Source organism: Astatotilapia calliptera, chromosome 20 (assembly GCF_900246225.1).
Source record: "Astatotilapia calliptera chromosome 20, fAstCal1.2, whole genome shotgun sequence".
Lineage (NCBI taxonomy): Eukaryota > Metazoa > Chordata > Actinopteri > Cichliformes > Cichlidae > Astatotilapia > Astatotilapia calliptera.
The window spans coordinates 14,479,836-14,500,590 of NC_039321.1; the positions used below are offsets into that span (position 1 = coordinate 14,479,836).

At 42.8% G+C, this 20,755-nt stretch overlaps 1 protein-coding gene across 1 annotated transcript; it reads left to right on the forward strand.

The window, feature by feature from the left end:
- The first annotated feature begins 6,203 nt into the window (after positions 1-6,203).
- LOC113013775 (uncharacterized) lies at positions 6,204-15,240 on the forward strand. Its single transcript, XM_026154924.1, has 3 exons — positions 6,204-8,859; positions 10,232-14,502; positions 15,067-15,240. The coding sequence occupies exons 2-3, from the start codon at positions 13,069-13,071 to the stop codon at positions 15,238-15,240; spliced, it is 1,608 nt and encodes a 535-aa protein (XP_026010709.1). The 5' UTR covers positions 6,204-8,859; positions 10,232-13,068.
- Positions 15,241-20,755: the final 5,515 nt, after the last annotated feature.

Consider the following 20,755-nt stretch of genomic DNA (forward strand, 5'->3'; position numbering starts at 1 on the left):
AATACGAAAATGCACAGCAGTGCTGAGTATCAAATTATTTTAGTTTTACTCATATTTTTCAATATTTAGCTTTCTAGGAGACTTTCTTTTAAAATTTATTTTCACAATGATAGTGAGGACCAGTTGTCAATGTTTTTCAAAAGTCCTACACACACTTTCCTATACTCAACCAATGTGTTATCATCTTCCAAAACTACTTCAACAAACCTGTAAAATTTTTCCATAACACCAATTAACAAAATCACAAAACAGTTGCTCAAGAGTATTCACCAATCAGTGAAGTATGAAGGTTATTATACCATAATGGAATTTTACCAAAAAAAGACCTTAATTATTTTGTCTAATTCATTTAAAATATCCATCCATCCATCCATCCATCTTCATCCGCTTTATCTGAGGCCGGGTCGCGGGGGCAGCAGCCTAAGCAAAGAGGCCCAGACCTCCCTCTCCCCAGCCACCTCCTCCAGCTTATCCGGGGGAACACCAAGGCGTTCCCAGGCCAGCCGAGAGATATAATCTCTCCAGCGTGTCCTGGGTCTGCCCCGGGGCCTCCTCCCGGTGGGACATGCCTGGAACACCTCACACAGGAGGCACCCAGGGGGCATCCTTGTCAGATGCCCGAACCACCTCAGCTGGCTCCTTTCGATGTGGAGGAGCAGCTCTCATTACTCTGAGCCCCTCCTGGATGGCCGAACTTCTCACCCTATCTCTAAGGGAGAGGCCAGCCACCCTTCGGAGGAAGCTCATTTCTGCCGCTTGTATCCGCGATCTCGTTCTTTCGGTCACTACCCACAGCTCGTGGCCATAGGTGAGGGTAGGGACGTAGATCGACCGGTAAATTGAGAGCTTCGCTTTTACACTCAGCTCCCTCTTCACCACGACGGACCGGTGCAGCGTCCGCATTACTGCAGCTGCAGCCCCAATCCGTCTGTCGATCTCCGGCTCCCTTCTCCCATCACTCGCGAACAAGACCCCGAGATACTTGAACTCCTCCACTTGGGGCAGGAACTCATCCCCGACCCGGAGTGGGCACTCCACCCTTTCATTATTTTATTTAAAATATCTTAAAATGAAATGTATTTAATTATTTTTTTAAGCCTCAAAACTATTTTTTCAATGTGACACTAAGTACTTTTACAAGTTTCAACCGTTTATCTACTGAAATGTCCATTTTAAACACCTTTCATGGGTATTTTTTGGTTTAAATACAATTGATGCATCAATGGGTTCGTTTTTTATGTGCCTGTAATACATTTTTGCGTTGCTTAATTGAACATCTAAAGTCAAAGGTCATCTGTAAACACTATTTATGTGTAACTAATATCAATTATCCAAATGATCAAAATTGAACAGGCAAGTATGAGTTATTAACATTTCTAAATCACGCATTATTTTACTTTTCTGAAATGCGTCCGATGATATCCGGTGACTATTCATCCGGGACACTGATTAAGGGTGAAGGTGATAGTAGCCTATAGCCCAATGAGTCAAGTACTTGCGGTGGCGGTGTGATGCGTGCACATGCTTCAACAACTGTAGGAACTACGGAATTACAATTTTACTTGACAGTCTTAAATACACTACGTTGTAAACTTGGAAAAGTTACGAGTTCCCGTGGTTCTGCAACAGACAATAATGAGCGACGCAAAATGACAGATAAGGTAAGCATGGAATTAGCTTAAGCCACAAGTCATTACGTTTGCCTTATTGACAAAAACTTTTATGAAGTTTTCCTTATGGCTTTTTGCTTCATATGTTATTTGCTTCCTATTACTTTTTTCTAAGTTAAATTTGGTTTTAACGTGTTTTTAAGTACTATGTATTTAGGTAGGGACAAATTACGTAATAGATGTGGTATGACCACGTGATGCTCTCGGTAGCTCCTATAAACAAACAACCACTTTTAAACAACTTTGTTAGCAATAAATTTGATATTAATACATAATTTAATAACTTTTCCTATGTAGGCTTATTTCCTTGAACCCGAAACACAAATCATAAGACTGTTGCTTTGTCCATATCTTTGACTGTAATGTTGCGTTAACAATAATATGATTAGTCTGTTTCCATCCGAGACCATTTCGCTCACCCCAGTGGTTTTAAATAGGTCATTTCGAGTAATACAGGAAATATGTAAATATAACAAGTGCATGACAAAAACTGAAAATGTTATTGTTTGGCAAATACATTGAAGCCTTTGTTTTTTAATTTCTTATTTGTGTTACAGAACCTCCACATTTTCATCCTTTGGAAAGGCAAGTTTTATCCTTAAACAATATTTAGAAGATATATACTGTAAAAAAATTGAAATATAATTTTATAGTTGTATAGTTCTCTCTATTTTATTTAATTGTTTTACTTGCATTTACAGACACGGAAAATTCGTTTGAAACATGAACATATACTAAAATGCATTGAGATTTTCTCCGAAAGACAAAACAGAAAGAAACACAGTGTTCACCGAGGAGACGCATTCTGGAGAAACGTGTGCAAAGACTTGGGAGTGCCAAACAATTGTACAAATCGTAAAAAACTTAATCATGTTGCTCTGCACTACCAAAAGGTAAGCACTCTATGATATCTATGTTTAGAGTCTGAATACTACTCTGGACTTAGTATTTATCAAGGAGAGTGGCAAACATTTTTTAAGCTCTGAATTAATTACAGAGCAAAAGTTGAGTGAGCAACAGAAGTTTGTTTAGACATGAAGAACAGTGGATGAATAATAAAAATTTGGCCTTGCACAGGCACACCTAAGTATAACAAGGTAGAAGGATACTGTTTTACATTACAGATAGATGAAAATGTAATTACTACATGTGTATTAAACAGAGAACCATGGAAGTCATACACAAACCAAAAAATATCGATGTTGAAGGTGATAGTGGGACCTCCGGAGAGAACTCATCTGCTTTGGTACGTATTTCAAAACAAAATTACATGATTTCTTTGATGTTACATATATTGTTATGAATTCAAAAGTTACATTTTTTTAAATTGTATTAATGTTTAGATTACATGGTTAAACAATCATTTACACATGAATGTATTGTTTTCTATAAATTGTAGTGTAGTGGTAAGTCCATAGTGTAGTGGTTAATAATAACACCTAACATGAGACATATTGCATTAATGGATGGAGGCACAAAAAACAGAAACCGTTGTTTTTTGAAGGGCAAACGCATATGGCTCTAGCCACCTACAGTACACCAATTCAAGTCTTTGAGCAGGGTACATTTAGATTGTTATTTGTTTTTATTTCAATTATGCTGTTTCACAAAAGGAATTTCTATGTTTTGCTTTTCGGATGTTACACTTTTTTCCTTCACATTTTCACGCAGATTTTAACATTTAATCTAAAATGTCAGTTAAATCCACCACCAATACCTTTAGCACTGCCTACCTTGTGCTTCAATATCGTATCAATCAAATATAAATTATTCATATTTGCTACTGGGTGTCATGAATCGCTGTGCGGCAGGCAGGAGTTGGACCCAAAATGCAGGACTCACAGACTCAGGGGATGAACTCAAAATCACAGCTTTATTTGTTGGTCACAGAAAATGAGCATACTAAACTAAACTTGGAAAATATAAACTCACACTTTGCAGAGAGGCACACAAGGAAACACACAGCTTGAGGGACGACACGACACTGACTCAGAGAGCTTTGAGTACGCTGGTTGAGTAGAAAAGCAATATATATAAATCAGTCCATTTATCATCTATGTGTGTGTGTGTATCAATCAATCAATCTTTATTTATAAAGCACTTTTCATACAAAGATGTAGCACAAATGTGCTGGATTGTCTCTGGGGCATCAATCCCAAAAAAAAGTCATAACATCATGATCACTAGAGTTGCTGCTATGTCATTCAGACACAGTTCGGAAACATGCAGAGGGTTACATGAGAATAACATGTGTGTAGGGTAATTTCCAATAAACCAAGTTCAAAAAAGGAGAGTCTATGGCTGACGCGTGTTCCTGGTTTCCAAAAGAAATGCTTCCAGTTGCATTATGATTTGAAGACTGTTTATTTATTACAAACTGAAGATGTAACAATGAACTCCTTCCTAAAAAAGCATGAAAGTTCCAAAAAATAGCAGTTATCCAGAACTAGCTGTGCACACGGTCAGAAAACCGTGAGACTCCTAACCTCTATGTCCATGCTCCTCCCCTTCCCTCTCACACAGGGTTTCATGCTACTATTGCACTTACATACTTAAAGTGAGAGGTACCCCCTTTTAGGTTCAAATCCCAAAACAGTGACTTAAAATTACTTTATGTAAACACATATATTTTCACATTTATTAATCCTGAAAAGATGACTTATGTAATGAATCTATGAATTATAAAAGAAACATGAACTCAATTGTAAATAAAAAATATAAAGCAGACGTCTGGTGCTTACAATGTGAATTTTTATGTTTGAACTTTTTGTGCAAAACTAAGGCTTATGTATTCTGTTATGCTGAAAACTTTTTCTGTTCCCTTTAAACTATTCATCCTTTTTACAGCTTTTCCAAGCTAATTAATTATTGATTGTGGTCGATTAGACTGATGTCAAATTGAGTTATTAGTATTCACAAATTAAATTTGAAAGTAACAATCTTGTGCACATCAAACAACTTATCCATAAATACTTAACTTTTCATAAAAAATGTATTAGGTCTCTATAATGGTATAACACATAGTCATTTATATGTCTTGATGAATTGTCAATCATCCTTTTTATGTCAAACTGAAAAACTTGATTCCATTCATCTGGACGTAGCTTTTTCAGTGGGAGAAAAGTTTCGTCAATCATCGAAGTGACTTCTTCAGTCTAATCTTACTGCATTTTTCCCCCAAATTATAAAGAGAACATTATCATTACACACCCTGTGTTCCAACTACAGGGGGATCACACTCCTCAGCCTCCCTGGGAAAGTCTATGCCAGGGTGCTGGAGAGGAGAGTTCGTCCGCTAGTCGAACCTCGGATACAGGAGGAACAATGCGGTTTTCGTCCTGGTCGCGGAACACTGGACCAGCTCTTTATCCTCTCGAGGATACTTGAGGGTGCATGGGAGTTTGCCCAACCAGTCTACATGTGTTTTGTGGACTTGGAGAAGGCATTCGACCGTGTCCCTCGGGGTGTCCTGTGGGAGGTGCTGCGGGAGTATGGGGTGTCTGGCCCATTGCTACGGGCCATTCGATCCCTATACAACCGTTGCAAGAGCTTGGTTCGCATTGCCGGCAATAAGTCGGACTCGTTCCCGGTGGGTGATGGGCTCCGCCAGGGCTGCCCTTTGTCTCCGGTTCTGTTCATAATTTTTATGGACAGGATTTCTAGGCGCAGCCAAGTGGCGGAGGGCTTTCGCTTTGGTGGCCTCAGAATCTCATCTCTGATTTTTGCGGATGATGTGGTTCTGTTGGCTTCATCGGGTGAGGGCCTCCAGCTCGCACTGGAGCGGTTCGCAGCCGAGTGTGAAGCAGCGGGAATGAGGATCAGCACCTCCAAATCTGAGGCCATGGTTCTCAGCCGGAAAAGGGTGGAGTGCCCACTCCGGGTCGGGGATGAGTTCCTGCCCCAAGTGGAGGAGTTCAAGTATCTCGGGGTCTTGTTCGCGAGTGATGGGAGAAGGGAGCCGGAGATCGACAGACGGATTGGGGCTGCAGCTGCAGTAATGCGGACACTGCACCGGTCCGTCGTGGTGAAGAGGGAGCTGAGTGTAAAAGCGAAGCTCTCAATTTACCGGTCGATCTACGTCCCTACCCTCACCTATGGCCACGAGCTGTGGGTAGTGACCGAAAGAACGAGATCGCGGATACAAGCGGAAGAAATGAGCTTCCTCCGAAGGGTGGTGTGGAAAACAGATATTTTATTTTGTATTCTTATGATGAAAGTTCATAATCATAACATAATCATAACCATCATTGAGTAATCATTTATCATTGTTGAATCTGATGACAGCATAATCTCTGATGTTATATCTATGTTAATCTAAGTGTATATTGGTGTATGCTCATCATCATCTTATAATCAGTCTAAAATGGTCCGCACAGCATTGTATCACCATCTGAACAGGAGAAGCCTGTTGGGCCTTGAAACGTCTATGTTCAGTTTTGCACGTAGTCAGACCCAAAAGTAACTTGCACAACACTTTATATAATACATGCACGTTCACATACACATACACACTTAATAAGAACAGACCTCATCTGACCCAAAAATTACTCTTGTTGCGGGCTCCCTAAATGTGTCAGCGGCAACCTTACATCAAAAACTAAACAACTCAAATCAAATGACTGAGAGAGAGAAAGACAAATATGTACATTTTCCAAATACCCACAAGGCCCGAAAAGGGAGAAAGATCATGGATTGGCAATTTAAATGTAACAAACCAATTTGGTTTCTGGGGGATTCTAACCTCTATCGTATGCCACCACATTGCTCAGGAGAGATTCAGATTGATAGTTATCCAGGCGCGTCGTTCTATCACTTTAATCAGATCTTGGAAAAAACCCCTCCGCATGCACTGGTGAAGCTGGTGGTGCTGTCGGTGGGTATTAATAATAGAGACCAGGACCCACATAAAACATCCATAAAACAACTTAGAATGCTCTACAGGAAGGCTCAGTCTGTTTTCCCCAACGCAAATATTTATTTCCCACTGATTAACTATTCGCACCTTCTACCTCAGGAGCAGAAATACAACTTAGACATTGTTAATGACTTCGCGTTGAAGCGTTTGCCTGTAATAAGCCGTATAGCCGAGGACCAATTCCATACGGTCACAGATAACATCCACTGGACTCAGGAAACGGCGGGGCGAATATTCAAGCATTGGTGCAGTGAATTGAAATTGGATTTTTAAACTCAAAACAAACTTTAAGAAATACACCTCTGGTTTGATACGACTCCAAGACTGCAGAGTGATTTCAGCCCACAGGAGGAACAAGAATCTGAGAGATATGCTCGTCATGGCCAAGTCGCCAGAACAGATGAGACGTATAAGATCGGGGAAACCCAATCATTGGGCCTTTAAACCGAAACGGTTCTTGTATAATCCTTATGGGAAAATAGGGGCACCCATCTTACAGAGAATGTCCCTAAACACGAGCAACATTGTTTATTGCATTTGTTGCGAAGAATGTTGTCTACTCTATGTGGGTGAAACAGGTCAAACTCTGTTGGAGAGGTTAAAACAACATATTTACAATATTGAGAGGAATGGACTGGACACTCCACTAGTATTGCATTTCCAAATTCACACATTACAACATCTCAGTATAACGGGACTTCAAACCTGTGCGACATGGACGGAGGGCCAGAGGAGGAGATATGAGAGATTGTGGATTTCCAGACTGCGAACTCAACATCCACGGGGCCTGAACGCAGTCTGAATTGCTCCCTTTCAATTGTATTGACAATTATTGCTGCTTTGTGAGACTCTTGACATGACAATAAAAGTTGGAGAGGTACATGCTGGGGCAAAAAAAAGAATATTGTGTCTTCAATTGAATTTTTCTTCTTCTAATGAGAGTGATAATAGACTGGTTTGCCACAAGGGGTGAGACATGAGTGACAGTGACCAGGCAGCTGTTGCCAGTGCACCGGACTCACAATAGTGACTGTACAAGATCAATAGGCCCCTAACCTAACCTAGCCAGATGCCAGAAGCCTGGGCACCTCACCCTGTTTCACCTCTAATCATTCTGTCCCCAGAAAAGCCACTTGAGGGAGACATTTAGCTTTTGATCATGTATAAGCACCATGTAAGAGTAACCGAAGGGGGATTATCTTAGACTTCAACATAAAATCATGGATATGAACTTCTGTGTGTGGTGTTAACCCCTGGGAGCTCTAACTGGAATGTATAATGGAAGGAAACTGACTATAAGTGATGCCATTATTAAAGGAACAGGAAGCAAATAAACTTTATTTTTGGAAGGAGATACATACACACATGAATTTTTGTTATAGATTTAATTAAAAGGCAGCAAATAAGATAACATCTGGTACATGACAATGTACATATGAGTTGTATATGAAGTATTGAAAAAAGGAAAATAGAACCGCTTGTACCTGACTCTCTTGCCCTAAGCCTAAAAAGGTTTTGGATTGGCCCTCCCTCCATGTCTCTGGCTTATTCCGACAGCACCACCAGAGGCTCTTTGATGTATGTGATACACTAATTTGAATCCTGCCAATTGTTTTTTGAAAATAAACTGGTGATTCTCCCTCCCCAGATCTGTTATCCTAATCCTAACCATTTCAATCCCTAACCCCTTTTAGTTTATTTCCCCTCCCATCCCACTCCCCTTTTCCTGAGGCTTTGGGGGCGGGACTTGGTCCCCACCCTCAAAACCTTAAATCATTGCATCTGTGCATCTCTCTCTGTGTATCCCTCTGAAGAAGCAGCATGTCCTGCGAAACGTAAGGGAGAAAAGACTGAATTGGGCCAAAACTTTAGACCTCAGCCCAGATTTCTAGCTTTAAGTTGCCAAATTTGGCTTTTGATTTTTTATCTAAATGATTTTAATCCTATACAGTTAAATAAATTGGATTTTAAATATGTCAGTATGAGGCTCTTTATCTTGCCGGCCTGCAAATTCCTCTCAGCCTAACAGAGAAGAAAAACCATTCTGAAAACAAGTGGACTAGGACGAGAAGGAATAAAAAAACTCTTTTTTGAACTTAAAAGAAAGCAATAGAGACTTCCTCCTTGTGGGATTATTCCAAGCACAAATGTGACTGTGAGTGGGAACTAACCTTTTCCATCTGAGGACAGATTTTCCACTCCAGGACTACAGAGGCCTAGAGGTTTCCATGCTTTTGGAAGAAGGCGGCTCAGGAACCCTTCAGACACATCCAGGTAGGCCTCCTACTGACTATGGCTTTTTCTAACAGGTCTGGAGCGGCCCACTTCAGCCGGACAGAGAGATTTGACACAGACACACAGACAAATACACACAATAGAAATAGGAACGGGAGGGAGCAGAGGGGGAGGGAAAAGAATAGAAATGGGATTCGATTTCCTAGACAAATTAAGCAATCTACTAATTATCAACCTCTGGATGTTCAAACTAGGCAGTTGACCAAACAATATTTTAAATTAATACAGGCAATTCATCATAAAGCAATCATAGACTCAGCTATTGCAAACAAAGATCCACCAAGAGGGATGGCAAAACAAGTGACTAAACTCACAAGTTTCATTAAACCAGCCTCACCTTCTGAGGAGGTTCAAAGGGCAGTAGAGAGAAACACTAAACAGTGGTTAGAGAACAACTTACTGGCGCTGCAAGAACATTATATTAATGTGATTACAAACTATGCCAACCTTGCCTTTAATGAAAATGCTCTTCGAATTGCAATTACTTGGGCAGGAAAAAGATACAAGGCCAGACTAACTCAATCTACTGTGGAAACTATACAGAACTTCTTCTCAGGGGAGGGAGAATCACTTGATGGGTCAGTGTATGCAGAATCATTCCCTGATAGGTCACTGGAGGGAAACTCAACATCAGACTTTGACATAGATAGTGAAGGAGATTTTCCACCATTACAAAGACCAGAACGAGAACATCACCGGTCCCTCTACCCTAAAGTGATAGTTGAGAAGCAGATTAGACCAACGGCTGCGGCCTTAGATGATAGAGGGAGGAACAGCCAGGGCCTAGATAGGGTCCAGCCACCCCTACGGGACTCTCAGTCCACTCCGTATGGAGAGGAATTAACAACAGACCCTCACATGAATGGGCCATTAGAGGTGACCCGTAATCGAACCCTCTCCCCTATAATACCAATATCCACAATCAAGGAAAACAATTTGGCTGCACCCACCCAGGTCCATTCAGGGATATGTGAAGCTGACAGTAGCCAAAAGAGGTCTGTCTCTCCGCCTCCCACCCTACAGCTCTCACGACAAGGAGCTGTGGAGGAGAGAGAACAACAACATAGGGAGACAGAAAATAGACCCCCCTTCTCAACATTTGATAGTGACTTTACAACAGATATGGGTAATCGGATCGAAACAGCTGGTAAACTCAATAAAAGCGAGGGTAATATAAGATCAAATAAACATCATCCGAGATTCACAAAACTTACTAATGTATCTCTTCACCAGCCTACACAGGTTAGAAGCAATGTGGTGGTTTCTCAGAATGACCCGGATTTACAAATCCATGGCCTTGACCAGGAGAGTGGCACTCACCATCATCTTCTCTCTCATTCTACTGCCACAGCAGTAAAATACAGGTTACAGACTGAAGGGAGTGCCGCTGTAATGGACACAGGAACAGGAGAGCGAGACACCGCTAAAAGAGTAACGGGAAATAACAACAACATGATGATGCAGGGCCCGGTCAAGGGCAATAATGCCGACTGTGGGACACAAACAACCTCATCTGACCCAAAAATTACTCTTGTTGCGGGCTCCCTAAATGTGTCAGCGGCAACCTTACATCAAAAACTAAACAACTCAAATCAAATGACTGAGAGAGAGAAAGACAAATATGTACATTTTCCAAATACCCACAAGGCCCGAAAAGGGAGAAAGATCATGGATTGGCAATTTAAATGTAACAAACCAATTTGGTTTCTGGGGGATTCTAACCTCTATCGTATGCCACCACATTGCTCAGGAGAGATTCAGATTGATAGTTATCCAGGCGCGTCGTTCTATCACTTTAATCAGATCTTGGAAAAAACCCCTCCGCATGCACTGGTGAAGCTGGTGGTGCTGTCGGTGGGTATTAATAATAGAGACCAGGACCCACATAAAACATCCATAAAACAACTTAGAATGCTCTACAGGAAGGCTCAGTCTGTTTTCCCCAACGCAAATATTTATTTCCCACTGATTAACTATTCGCACCTTCTACCTCAGGAGCAGAAATACAACTTAGACATTGTTAATGACTTCGCGTTGAAGCGTTTGCCTGTAATAAGCCGTATAGCCGAGGACCAATTCCATACGGTCACAGATAACATCCACTGGACTCAGGAAACGGCGGGGCGAATATTCAAGCATTGGTGCAGTGAATTGAAATTGGATTTTTAAACTCAAAACAAACTTTAAGAAATACACCTCTGGTTTGATACGACTCCAAGACTGCAGAGTGATTTCAGCCCACAGGAGGAACAAGAATCTGAGAGATATGCTCGTCATGGCCAAGTCGCCAGAACAGATGAGACGTATAAGATCGGGGAAACCCAATCATTGGGCCTTTAAACCGAAACGGTTCTTGTATAATCCTTATGGGAAAATAGGGGCACCCATCTTACAGAGAATGTCCCTAAACACGAGCAACATTGTTTATTGCATTTGTTGCGAAGAATGTTGTCTACTCTATGTGGGTGAAACAGGTCAAACTCTGTTGGAGAGGTTAAAACAACATATTTACAATATTGAGAGGAATGGACTGGACACTCCACTAGTATTGCATTTCCAAATTCACACATTACAACATCTCAGTATAACGGGACTTCAAACCTGTGCGACATGGACGGAGGGCCAGAGGAGGAGATATGAGAGATTGTGGATTTCCAGACTGCGAACTCAACATCCACGGGGCCTGAACGCAGTCTGAATTGCTCCCTTTCAATTGTATTGACAATTATTGCTGCTTTGTGAGACTCTTGACATGACAATAAAAGTTGGAGAGGTACATGCTGGGGCAAAAAAAAGAATATTGTGTCTTCAATTGAATTTTTCTTCTTCTAATGAGAGTGATAATAGACTGGTTTGCCACAAGGGGTGAGACATGAGTGACAGTGACCAGGCAGCTGTTGCCAGTGCACCGGACTCACAATAGTGACTGTACAAGATCAATAGGCCCCTAACCTAACCTAGCCAGATGCCAGAAGCCTGGGCACCTCACCCTGTTTCACCTCTAATCATTCTGTCCCCAGAAAAGCCACTTGAGGGAGACATTTAGCTTTTGATCATGTATAAGCACCATGTAAGAGTAACCGAAGGGGGATTATCTTAGACTTCAACATAAAATCATGGATATGAACTTCTGTGTGTGGTGTTAACCCCTGGGAGCTCTAACTGGAATGTATAATGGAAGGAAACTGACTATAAGTGATGCCATTATTAAAGGAACAGGAAGCAAATAAACTTTATTTTTGGAAGGAGATACATACACACATGAATTTTTGTTATAGATTTAATTAAAAGGCAGCAAATAAGATAACATCTGGTACATGACAATGTACATATGAGTTGTATATGAAGTATTGAAAAAAGGAAAATAGAACCGCTTGTACCTGACTCTCTTGCCCTAAGCCTAAAAAGGTTTTGGATTGGCCCTCCCTCCATGTCTCTGGCTTATTCCGACAGCACCACCAGAGGCTCTTTGATGTATGTGATACACTAATTTGAATCCTGCCAATTGTTTTTTGAAAATAAACTGGTGATTCTCCCTCCCCAGATCTGTTATCCTAATCCTAACCATTTCAATCCCTAACCCCTTTTAGTTTATTTCCCCTCCCATCCCACTCCCCTTTTCCTGAGGCTTTGGGGGCGGGACTTGGTCCCCACCCTCAAAACCTTAAATCATTGCATCTGTGCATCTCTCTCTGTGTATCCCTCTGAAGAAGCAGCATGTCCTGCGAAACGTAAGGGAGAAAAGACTGAATTGGGCCAAAACTTTAGACCTCAGCCCAGATTTCTAGCTTTAAGTTGCCAAATTTGGCTTTTGATTTTTTATCTAAATGATTTTAATCCTATACAGTTAAATAAATTGGATTTTAAATATGTCAGTATGAGGCTCTTTATCTTGCCGGCCTGCAAATTCCTCTCAGCCTAACAGAGAAGAAAAACCATTCTGAAAACAAGTGGACTAGGACGAGAAGGAATAAAAAAACTCTTTTTTGAACTTAAAAGAAAGCAATAGAGACTTCCTCCTTGTGGGATTATTCCAAGCACAAATGTGACTGTGAGTGGGAACTAACCTTTTCCATCTGAGGACAGATTTTCCACTCCAGGACTACAGAGGCCTAGAGGTTTCCATGCTTTTGGAAGAAGGCGGCTCAGGAACCCTTCAGACACATCCAGGTAGGCCTCCTACTGACTATGGCTTTTTCTAACAGGTCTGGAGCGGCCCACTTCAGCCGGACAGAGAGATTTGACACAGACACACAGACAAATACACACAATAGAAATAGGAACGGGAGGGAGCAGAGGGGGAGGGAAAAGAATAGAAATGGGATTCGATTTCCTAGACAAATTAAGCAATCTACTAATTATCAACCTCTGGATGTTCAAACTAGGCAGTTGACCAAACAATATTTTAAATTAATACAGGCAATTCATCATAAAGCAATCATAGACTCAGCTATTGCAAACAAAGATCCACCAAGAGGGATGGCAAAACAAGTGACTAAACTCACAAGTTTCATTAAACCAGCCTCACCTTCTGAGGAGGTTCAAAGGGCAGTAGAGAGAAACACTAAACAGTGGTTAGAGAACAACTTACTGGCGCTGCAAGAACATTATATTAATGTGATTACAAACTATGCCAACCTTGCCTTTAATGAAAATGCTCTTCGAATTGCAATTACTTGGGCAGGAAAAAGATACAAGGCCAGACTAACTCAATCTACTGTGGAAACTATACAGAACTTCTTCTCAGGGGAGGGAGAATCACTTGATGGGTCAGTGTATGCAGAATCATTCCCTGATAGGTCACTGGAGGGAAACTCAACATCAGACTTTGACATAGATAGTGAAGGAGATTTTCCACCATTACAAAGACCAGAACGAGAACATCACCGGTCCCTCTACCCTAAAGTGATAGTTGAGAAGCAGATTAGACCAACGGCTGCGGCCTTAGATGATAGAGGGAGGAACAGCCAGGGCCTAGATAGGGTCCAGCCACCCCTACGGGACTCTCAGTCCACTCCGTATGGAGAGGAATTAACAACAGACCCTCACATGAATGGGCCATTAGAGGTGACCCGTAATCGAACCCTCTCCCCTATAATACCAATATCCACAATCAAGGAAAACAATTTGGCTGCACCCACCCAGGTCCATTCAGGGATATGTGAAGCTGACAGTAGCCAAAAGAGGTCTGTCTCTCCGCCTCCCACCCTACAGCTCTCACGACAAGGAGCTGTGGAGGAGAGAGAACAACAACATAGGGAGACAGAAAATAGACCCCCCTTCTCAACATTTGATAGTGACTTTACAACAGATATGGGTAATCGGATCGAAACAGCTGGTAAACTCAATAAAAGCGAGGGTAATATAAGATCAAATAAACATCATCCGAGATTCACAAAACTTACTAATGTATCTCTTCACCAGCCTACACAGGTTAGAAGCAATGTGGTGGTTTCTCAGAATGACCCGGATTTACAAATCCATGGCCTTGACCAGGAGAGTGGCACTCACCATCATCTTCTCTCTCATTCTACTGCCACAGCAGTAAAATACAGGTTACAGACTGAAGGGAGTGCCGCTGTAATGGACACAGGAACAGGAGAGCGAGACACCGCTAAAAGAGTAACGGGAAATAACAACAACATGATGATGCAGGGCCCGGTCAAGGGCAATAATGCCGACTGTGGGACACAAACAACCTCATCTGACCCAAAAATTACTCTTGTTGCGGGCTCCCTAAATGTGTCAGCGGCAACCTTACATCAAAAACTAAACAACTCAAATCAAATGACTGAGAGAGAGAAAGACAAATATGTACATTTTCCAAATACCCACAAGGCCCGAAAAGGGAGAAAGATCATGGATTGGCAATTTAAATGTAACAAACCAATTTGGTTTCTGGGGGATTCTAACCTCTATCGTATGCCACCACATTGCTCAGGAGAGATTCAGATTGATAGTTATCCAGGCGCGTCGTTCTATCACTTTAATCAGATCTTGGAAAAAACCCCTCCGCATGCACTGGTGAAGCTGGTGGTGCTGTCGGTGGGTATTAATAATAGAGACCAGGACCCACATAAAACATCCATAAAACAACTTAGAATGCTCTACAGGAAGGCTCAGTCTGTTTTCCCCAACGCAAATATTTATTTCCCACTGATTAACTATTCGCACCTTCTACCTCAGGAGCAGAAATACAACTTAGACATTGTTAATGACTTCGCGTTGAAGCGTTTGCCTGTAATAAGCCGTATAGCCGAGGACCAATTCCATACGGTCACAGATAACATCCACTGGACTCAGGAAACGGCGGGGCGAATATTCAAGCATTGGTGCAGTGAATTGAAATTGGATTTTTAAACTCAAAACAAACTTTAAGAAATACACCTCTGGTTTGATACGACTCCAAGACTGCAGAGTGATTTCAGCCCACAGGAGGAACAAGAATCTGAGAGATATGCTCGTCATGGCCAAGTCGCCAGAACAGATGAGACGTATAAGATCGGGGAAACCCAATCATTGGGCCTTTAAACCGAAACGGTTCTTGTATAATCCTTATGGGAAAATAGGGGCACCCATCTTACAGAGAATGTCCCTAAACACGAGCAACATTGTTTATTGCATTTGTTGCGAAGAATGTTGTCTACTCTATGTGGGTGAAACAGGTCAAACTCTGTTGGAGAGGTTAAAACAACATATTTACAATATTGAGAGGAATGGACTGGACACTCCACTAGTATTGCATTTCCAAATTCACACATTACAACATCTCAGTATAACGGGACTTCAAACCTGTGCGACATGGACGGAGGGCCAGAGGAGGAGATATGAGAGATTGTGGATTTCCAGACTGCGAACTCAACATCCACGGGGCCTGAACGCAGTCTGAATTGCTCCCTTTCAATTGTATTGACAATTATTGCTGCTTTGTGAGACTCTTGACATGACAATAAAAGTTGGAGAGGTACATGCTGGGGCAAAAAAAAGAATATTGTGTCTTCAATTGAATTTTTCTTCTTCTAATGAGAGTGATAATAGACTGGTTTGCCACAAGGGGTGAGACATGAGTGACAGTGACCAGGCAGCTGTTGCCAGTGCACCGGACTCACAATAGTGACTGTACAAGATCAATAGGCCCCTAACCTAACCCCTAACCCCCTAACCCTAACCCCCCCCTAACCCTAACCCCCCTAACCCACCCCTAACCCTTCCTATCCTAACCCCGTTCCCTATTCCTACCCCCACCTGCTTCCCTTACCCTAATCCTAACCCCTTCCCTGTCCTAACCCCAACCCCAACCCATATCCTAACCCCAATCCTTTTCCCTTGCCCTAACCCTAACCATTCCCTTGTTCCTAATCCTAACCCTATCCCCTATCCTGTTTCCTTACCCTAACCCTAACCACCTCCCACTCCTAGCCCTAACCCTAACCTATCGTCCCAACCCCTGTCCTATATCCTAACCCTAATTCCCTTTCCTACTCCTACTCCTATTCCTAACCCTAGTCCCATCCCCCTCCCCCTTTCCCCCATCCCCACTATTTTGTTAAATACTTGGTAAAAAAATATGTAAAAAAATATGTAACACAATAAATAAATAAATAAATAAATACTTGTTATGAATGTGTAAATATTGAGTTTAAAAACTTGTGTGTAAATAGTAATTTTATTTTATATATATGCGCACCATTTAGTTCATATCAGTTCATATGGTGTAGGTTTAATTCATTAAAATCCTGTGGGTAAGGTTTAAAAACGTTTAAAATCATTTGTACTGTGGGGTTTTCTTTTTCTTTTTCTTTTTCTTTTTCTTTTGGAGCCAGAGCTTATTTAAGGGATGAGCCTGCAGGCCAGGCTCATTCTTTCGCTGCCCTTCGACGAAGACAGTCGCTTTTTCTGCAGCAGACGTATTTCAGTTAGTTTTTAGTGTGCCCAGGCCTGAAGAAGACCACATTTGGTCGAAACGTCGCCACAGTGGCACACGATTAGTTTTTTTTGAGCCCTTTTCAGGGCATTTTTAGTTTCTTGAACCCTTTCCAGGGCATTTTTAGTTTTTAAGAGTTTCATTCTCTCTTTTTTGGTTTTTCTAAAATATAAAAAACTTAAAAAACATTAAAAAAAACACAAAAAACAACAAAAAAATATTGAAAAAACTTTGCTTGGCCCTCCATCATGGCTGATGAAGGGGGGCAGCAGGTCCGCTATGGGAGGAGGGGTCGCTCCCGTATGCGGCCCGACACTTATCGACCCCAATCTCGAGACCAGGACTGGTTTTTATGGAACCGGGGAGGGAGGGGCCCAGGAGGGAAGGACCGTGCATTCTTCGGTCCCCCCCAGGGGGGACGGAGCCATAACCAATGTCCTAACCAGCCTGTGCCTCCCTTCGGGGTTCCTTCCTTCCCGCGTCGTCTTCCTCCCAGGCCGCCAAGGGATTGGGTGCCACGACAACGGTCCTATGCGGAGGTGGTTCGCCAAGCCAACCCCAGATGGGGGGGCAATGCCGGGGATGATGGTTTTTTCCGGCGACCTTGGTTTAGGCAGCAGGGGAGGTTTCCTCCGCCGAGGAGACAGCAGAGAAACACATCTGTGGACCCCAAATTTGGGGCATTGGTGCGACAATTGAAAAAGGTGATTAAGGTTGTGCACCATTTACGGAATGTGAATGGGGAGAGGTCTCCACCCCAAATGATCTCCCGAATGGTGGACATGTTGGCTGGTGTTATTAAGCCAGCAGCCCCAAACGCCAAGACGGCTGACATGATCCTTGGTAATGCCAAAAACTGGGGCTACACCACCGTGTTGATTCTTCAGGATCATTATGAAACTGCCTTGAATGAGGCGTTGGGGGGTTTGGTTTTGGATACGGATGTGGACTGGAAGGTGGCCTTTGACGTTGCCACACGGTGGGCTCGGCGGAACTTGCCACGGTTGCCTCGGGACGTGGTGGAGCATGCTGAAGCCTTGGTGACAGCTGCCATGGGACCGGATGGTAGCCCTCACACGGGTGGGGCAACCGGGTCAACCAATGCAGGACCACAACAGGGGGACGGACCCATAGAGAGGGACGAACCCACACGGGGTATATTGACACGCAGGCTCACACAAGAGGATCCTTCCCAGGTGGCCTTTGTGGAAGAGGTGGTTGCAACACACCAACAATCCACTCGTACAAATGGGGAACAGGGGGAACAAGGGGCTGTGCGGAGACAGGAGGACGGTCCGAATGAAGTCAACTCTTGGGACCAGATTGTGACAGAGTCCTCACTGCTTAGGGACGCCCCCCCTCGGCCACTGCGGGACCGGAGGGTCCGAGGGGGGGATCCGAGTGTGGATAAGTCAGGGGCCGAGGAACTGCCGGTCCGACTTCCTGCGGGAGTCGTCACGGTTGACGCTCAAGTCCACAGGGATCCGCAAGACGAGTCAGTTGGAGCGGTTGGTCTGTTGGACTTTGTTTCAGCTCTGGAGGAGCGGAGTGGGGTCTCTACCCCACAACCTCACAGGTTTGGACCGACCAGACATATCAGGACAGACCGGAAAATGGTGGATTGGACGGTCTCGGTTTCTAAGAAGTGGCTCTTTATTGGTGATTCCGACCTGTCCAGACTTCCTTATCATGGATTTGCGGATCTCCAGATAGACAGCTTCCCGGGGGCCACCTTTCGCCACCTGGGGGCTGTCCTTTTGAAGGCGGTCGTGCAGGTTCGGGTTGAAAAGGTCCTGGTTTCATGTGGGCTGAATAGTCGGGGGCAAAAGTTTAAGGAAACAACACTTAAGCAAGTGCAGACGGCCATCCGTATGGTCAAGAGACGGTTTCCATATGCGGAAATATGGGTTCCTTTGCTGAACTACTCCACGGCTTTGCCCGAGTCGGAACAGAGGAACCTGATTGCGCTGAACGGTCACATTTTCAAGAACTTGCCCTTTGTCAGCCCGCTCCCGGCGGATGAGTTCCAGACTGAAAGGGACAATATTCATTGGACCAAGGACACGGCACGGGCCATGTTTGACCATTGGTCGGCGGCATTAAACTTACGAGCCCCTTAAACCCTCCAAGGGAGGGGCTTGGGGGTGAGGAACCCCTGACTGCGCAAAATGTCATTATTTTGGCAAAACATTTCACTCCCACACGGGCTCAATTGGATATTTTGAACAAAGGTCTTACTTTTATTCCCACTTTGGATTTACGGAAGGGACAGAAACATCAATTAAAATTGGACATACAAAATTATCATCGGAAATTAAGCCTAGCGGCATATTTTCAGGGGTCAGAACGCACTGGGAAACAACCATTCACACCACCGTCAGATTGGATTCCACCAAAAGAGAAAGTGCCAGAGGAAATTCATTTGTTAATTGAGAAGGATTTAAAAGACTTCAATAAATATTTTACAATAAGGGAGGAAAAATCTAATTTGACAAGGGAGGAATATCACGCGATTAGGCAACTTATGACGGCAAAACATATTATTATCAAACCAGCTGATAAGGGTAGTTCGGTGGTGGTTTTGGATAGGGACCAGTATGTATTGGAAGTTTCCAGGCAATTGAGCGATCAAGTTTATTATAAAAAATTAGATGCACCGATTTATTTGGAAACGATTCCTATAATTCATGATATTGTAAACACATTAAAAGCTAAAAAATTCATTGATCACAAACAGGCACGGTATTTAAAGGGTTTAGAGGAACCTAGGGAGAGGCGCTTTTACGTTCTTCCAAAGATTCATAAGCCCCCGGAGACATGGACGGTACCGTTTCAGGTCCCTCCCGGTAGGCCTATAGTTTCAGATTGTGGGAGTGAAACTTATGCAACGGCTGAGTTTATTGATTTTTTTCTGAATCCATTAGCGGTTCTTCATCCTTCTTATGTGAAGGACACGTATCATTTTATTGAGATAGTGACCGGTTTAAAAATTGCGGAAAATACGTTCTTTTTTAGTCTTGATGTGGACAGTTTATATACTAACATTCCCATTGCCGCGGGGTTGGAAACGGTCAGAAACATTTTTTTGAAGTACCCTGATGAGAGTAGACCGGACGAGGAAGTATTACGGTTACTTGAGATTAATTTGACAAGGAATGATTTTGTTTTTGATGGAAAGTTTTATTTGCAGATCAAAGGGACTGCAATGGGGAAGAGGTTTGCCCCAGCGTACGCAAATGTCTTTATGGCTAATTGGGAAGAAGGGGCGTTGGCTAAGTGCCCAAAGAAACCAATTCATTATCTCCGTTATTTGGATGATATATGGGGGGTATGGGGTTATTCTCTAGCCGACTTCAAGGAATTTATGGACATTTTGAATGCTCATGACCCCTCCATTACACTAAAATCGGAGATTAATTCTTCGGCCATTGATTTTTTGGATACGACGGTCTATAAGGGTCAGGATTTTGCCTTAAGCGGAAAACTGGATGTTAAAGTTTTTTTCAAGAAGACGGATACGCACGCTCTTTTATTTAGGTCCAGTTTTCATCCTCAGCATACTTTTACGGGACTTGTTAAGTCTCAACTTTTACGTTTTTCCCGGATTTGTACGAGACAAGAAGATTTTTGGGTAGCGGTACATATTTTGTTTCGAGCGTTACGTACTAGAGGCTATTCCAGGTCCTTTTTGGGAAGGTGCTTAGCGTCTTTCAGGGAACAGAAACTTGTAAGGCAAAATAAGATGGTTCCCTTAATCACTCAATTTTCTTCGGTCAGTAGGACCCTTAATCACAGATTTAAAGAAAATTTTGAGACAATTCTGGGTAATACGGGGCTGTTGAGTGATTATGAGGTCATTTCAGCATATAAGAAGAATAAAAATCTAAAAGACCTTTTAGTCAGAGCAAGGCTCAAATCTTTGGTGGAGCGGTCCCATGGACACATGGAGAC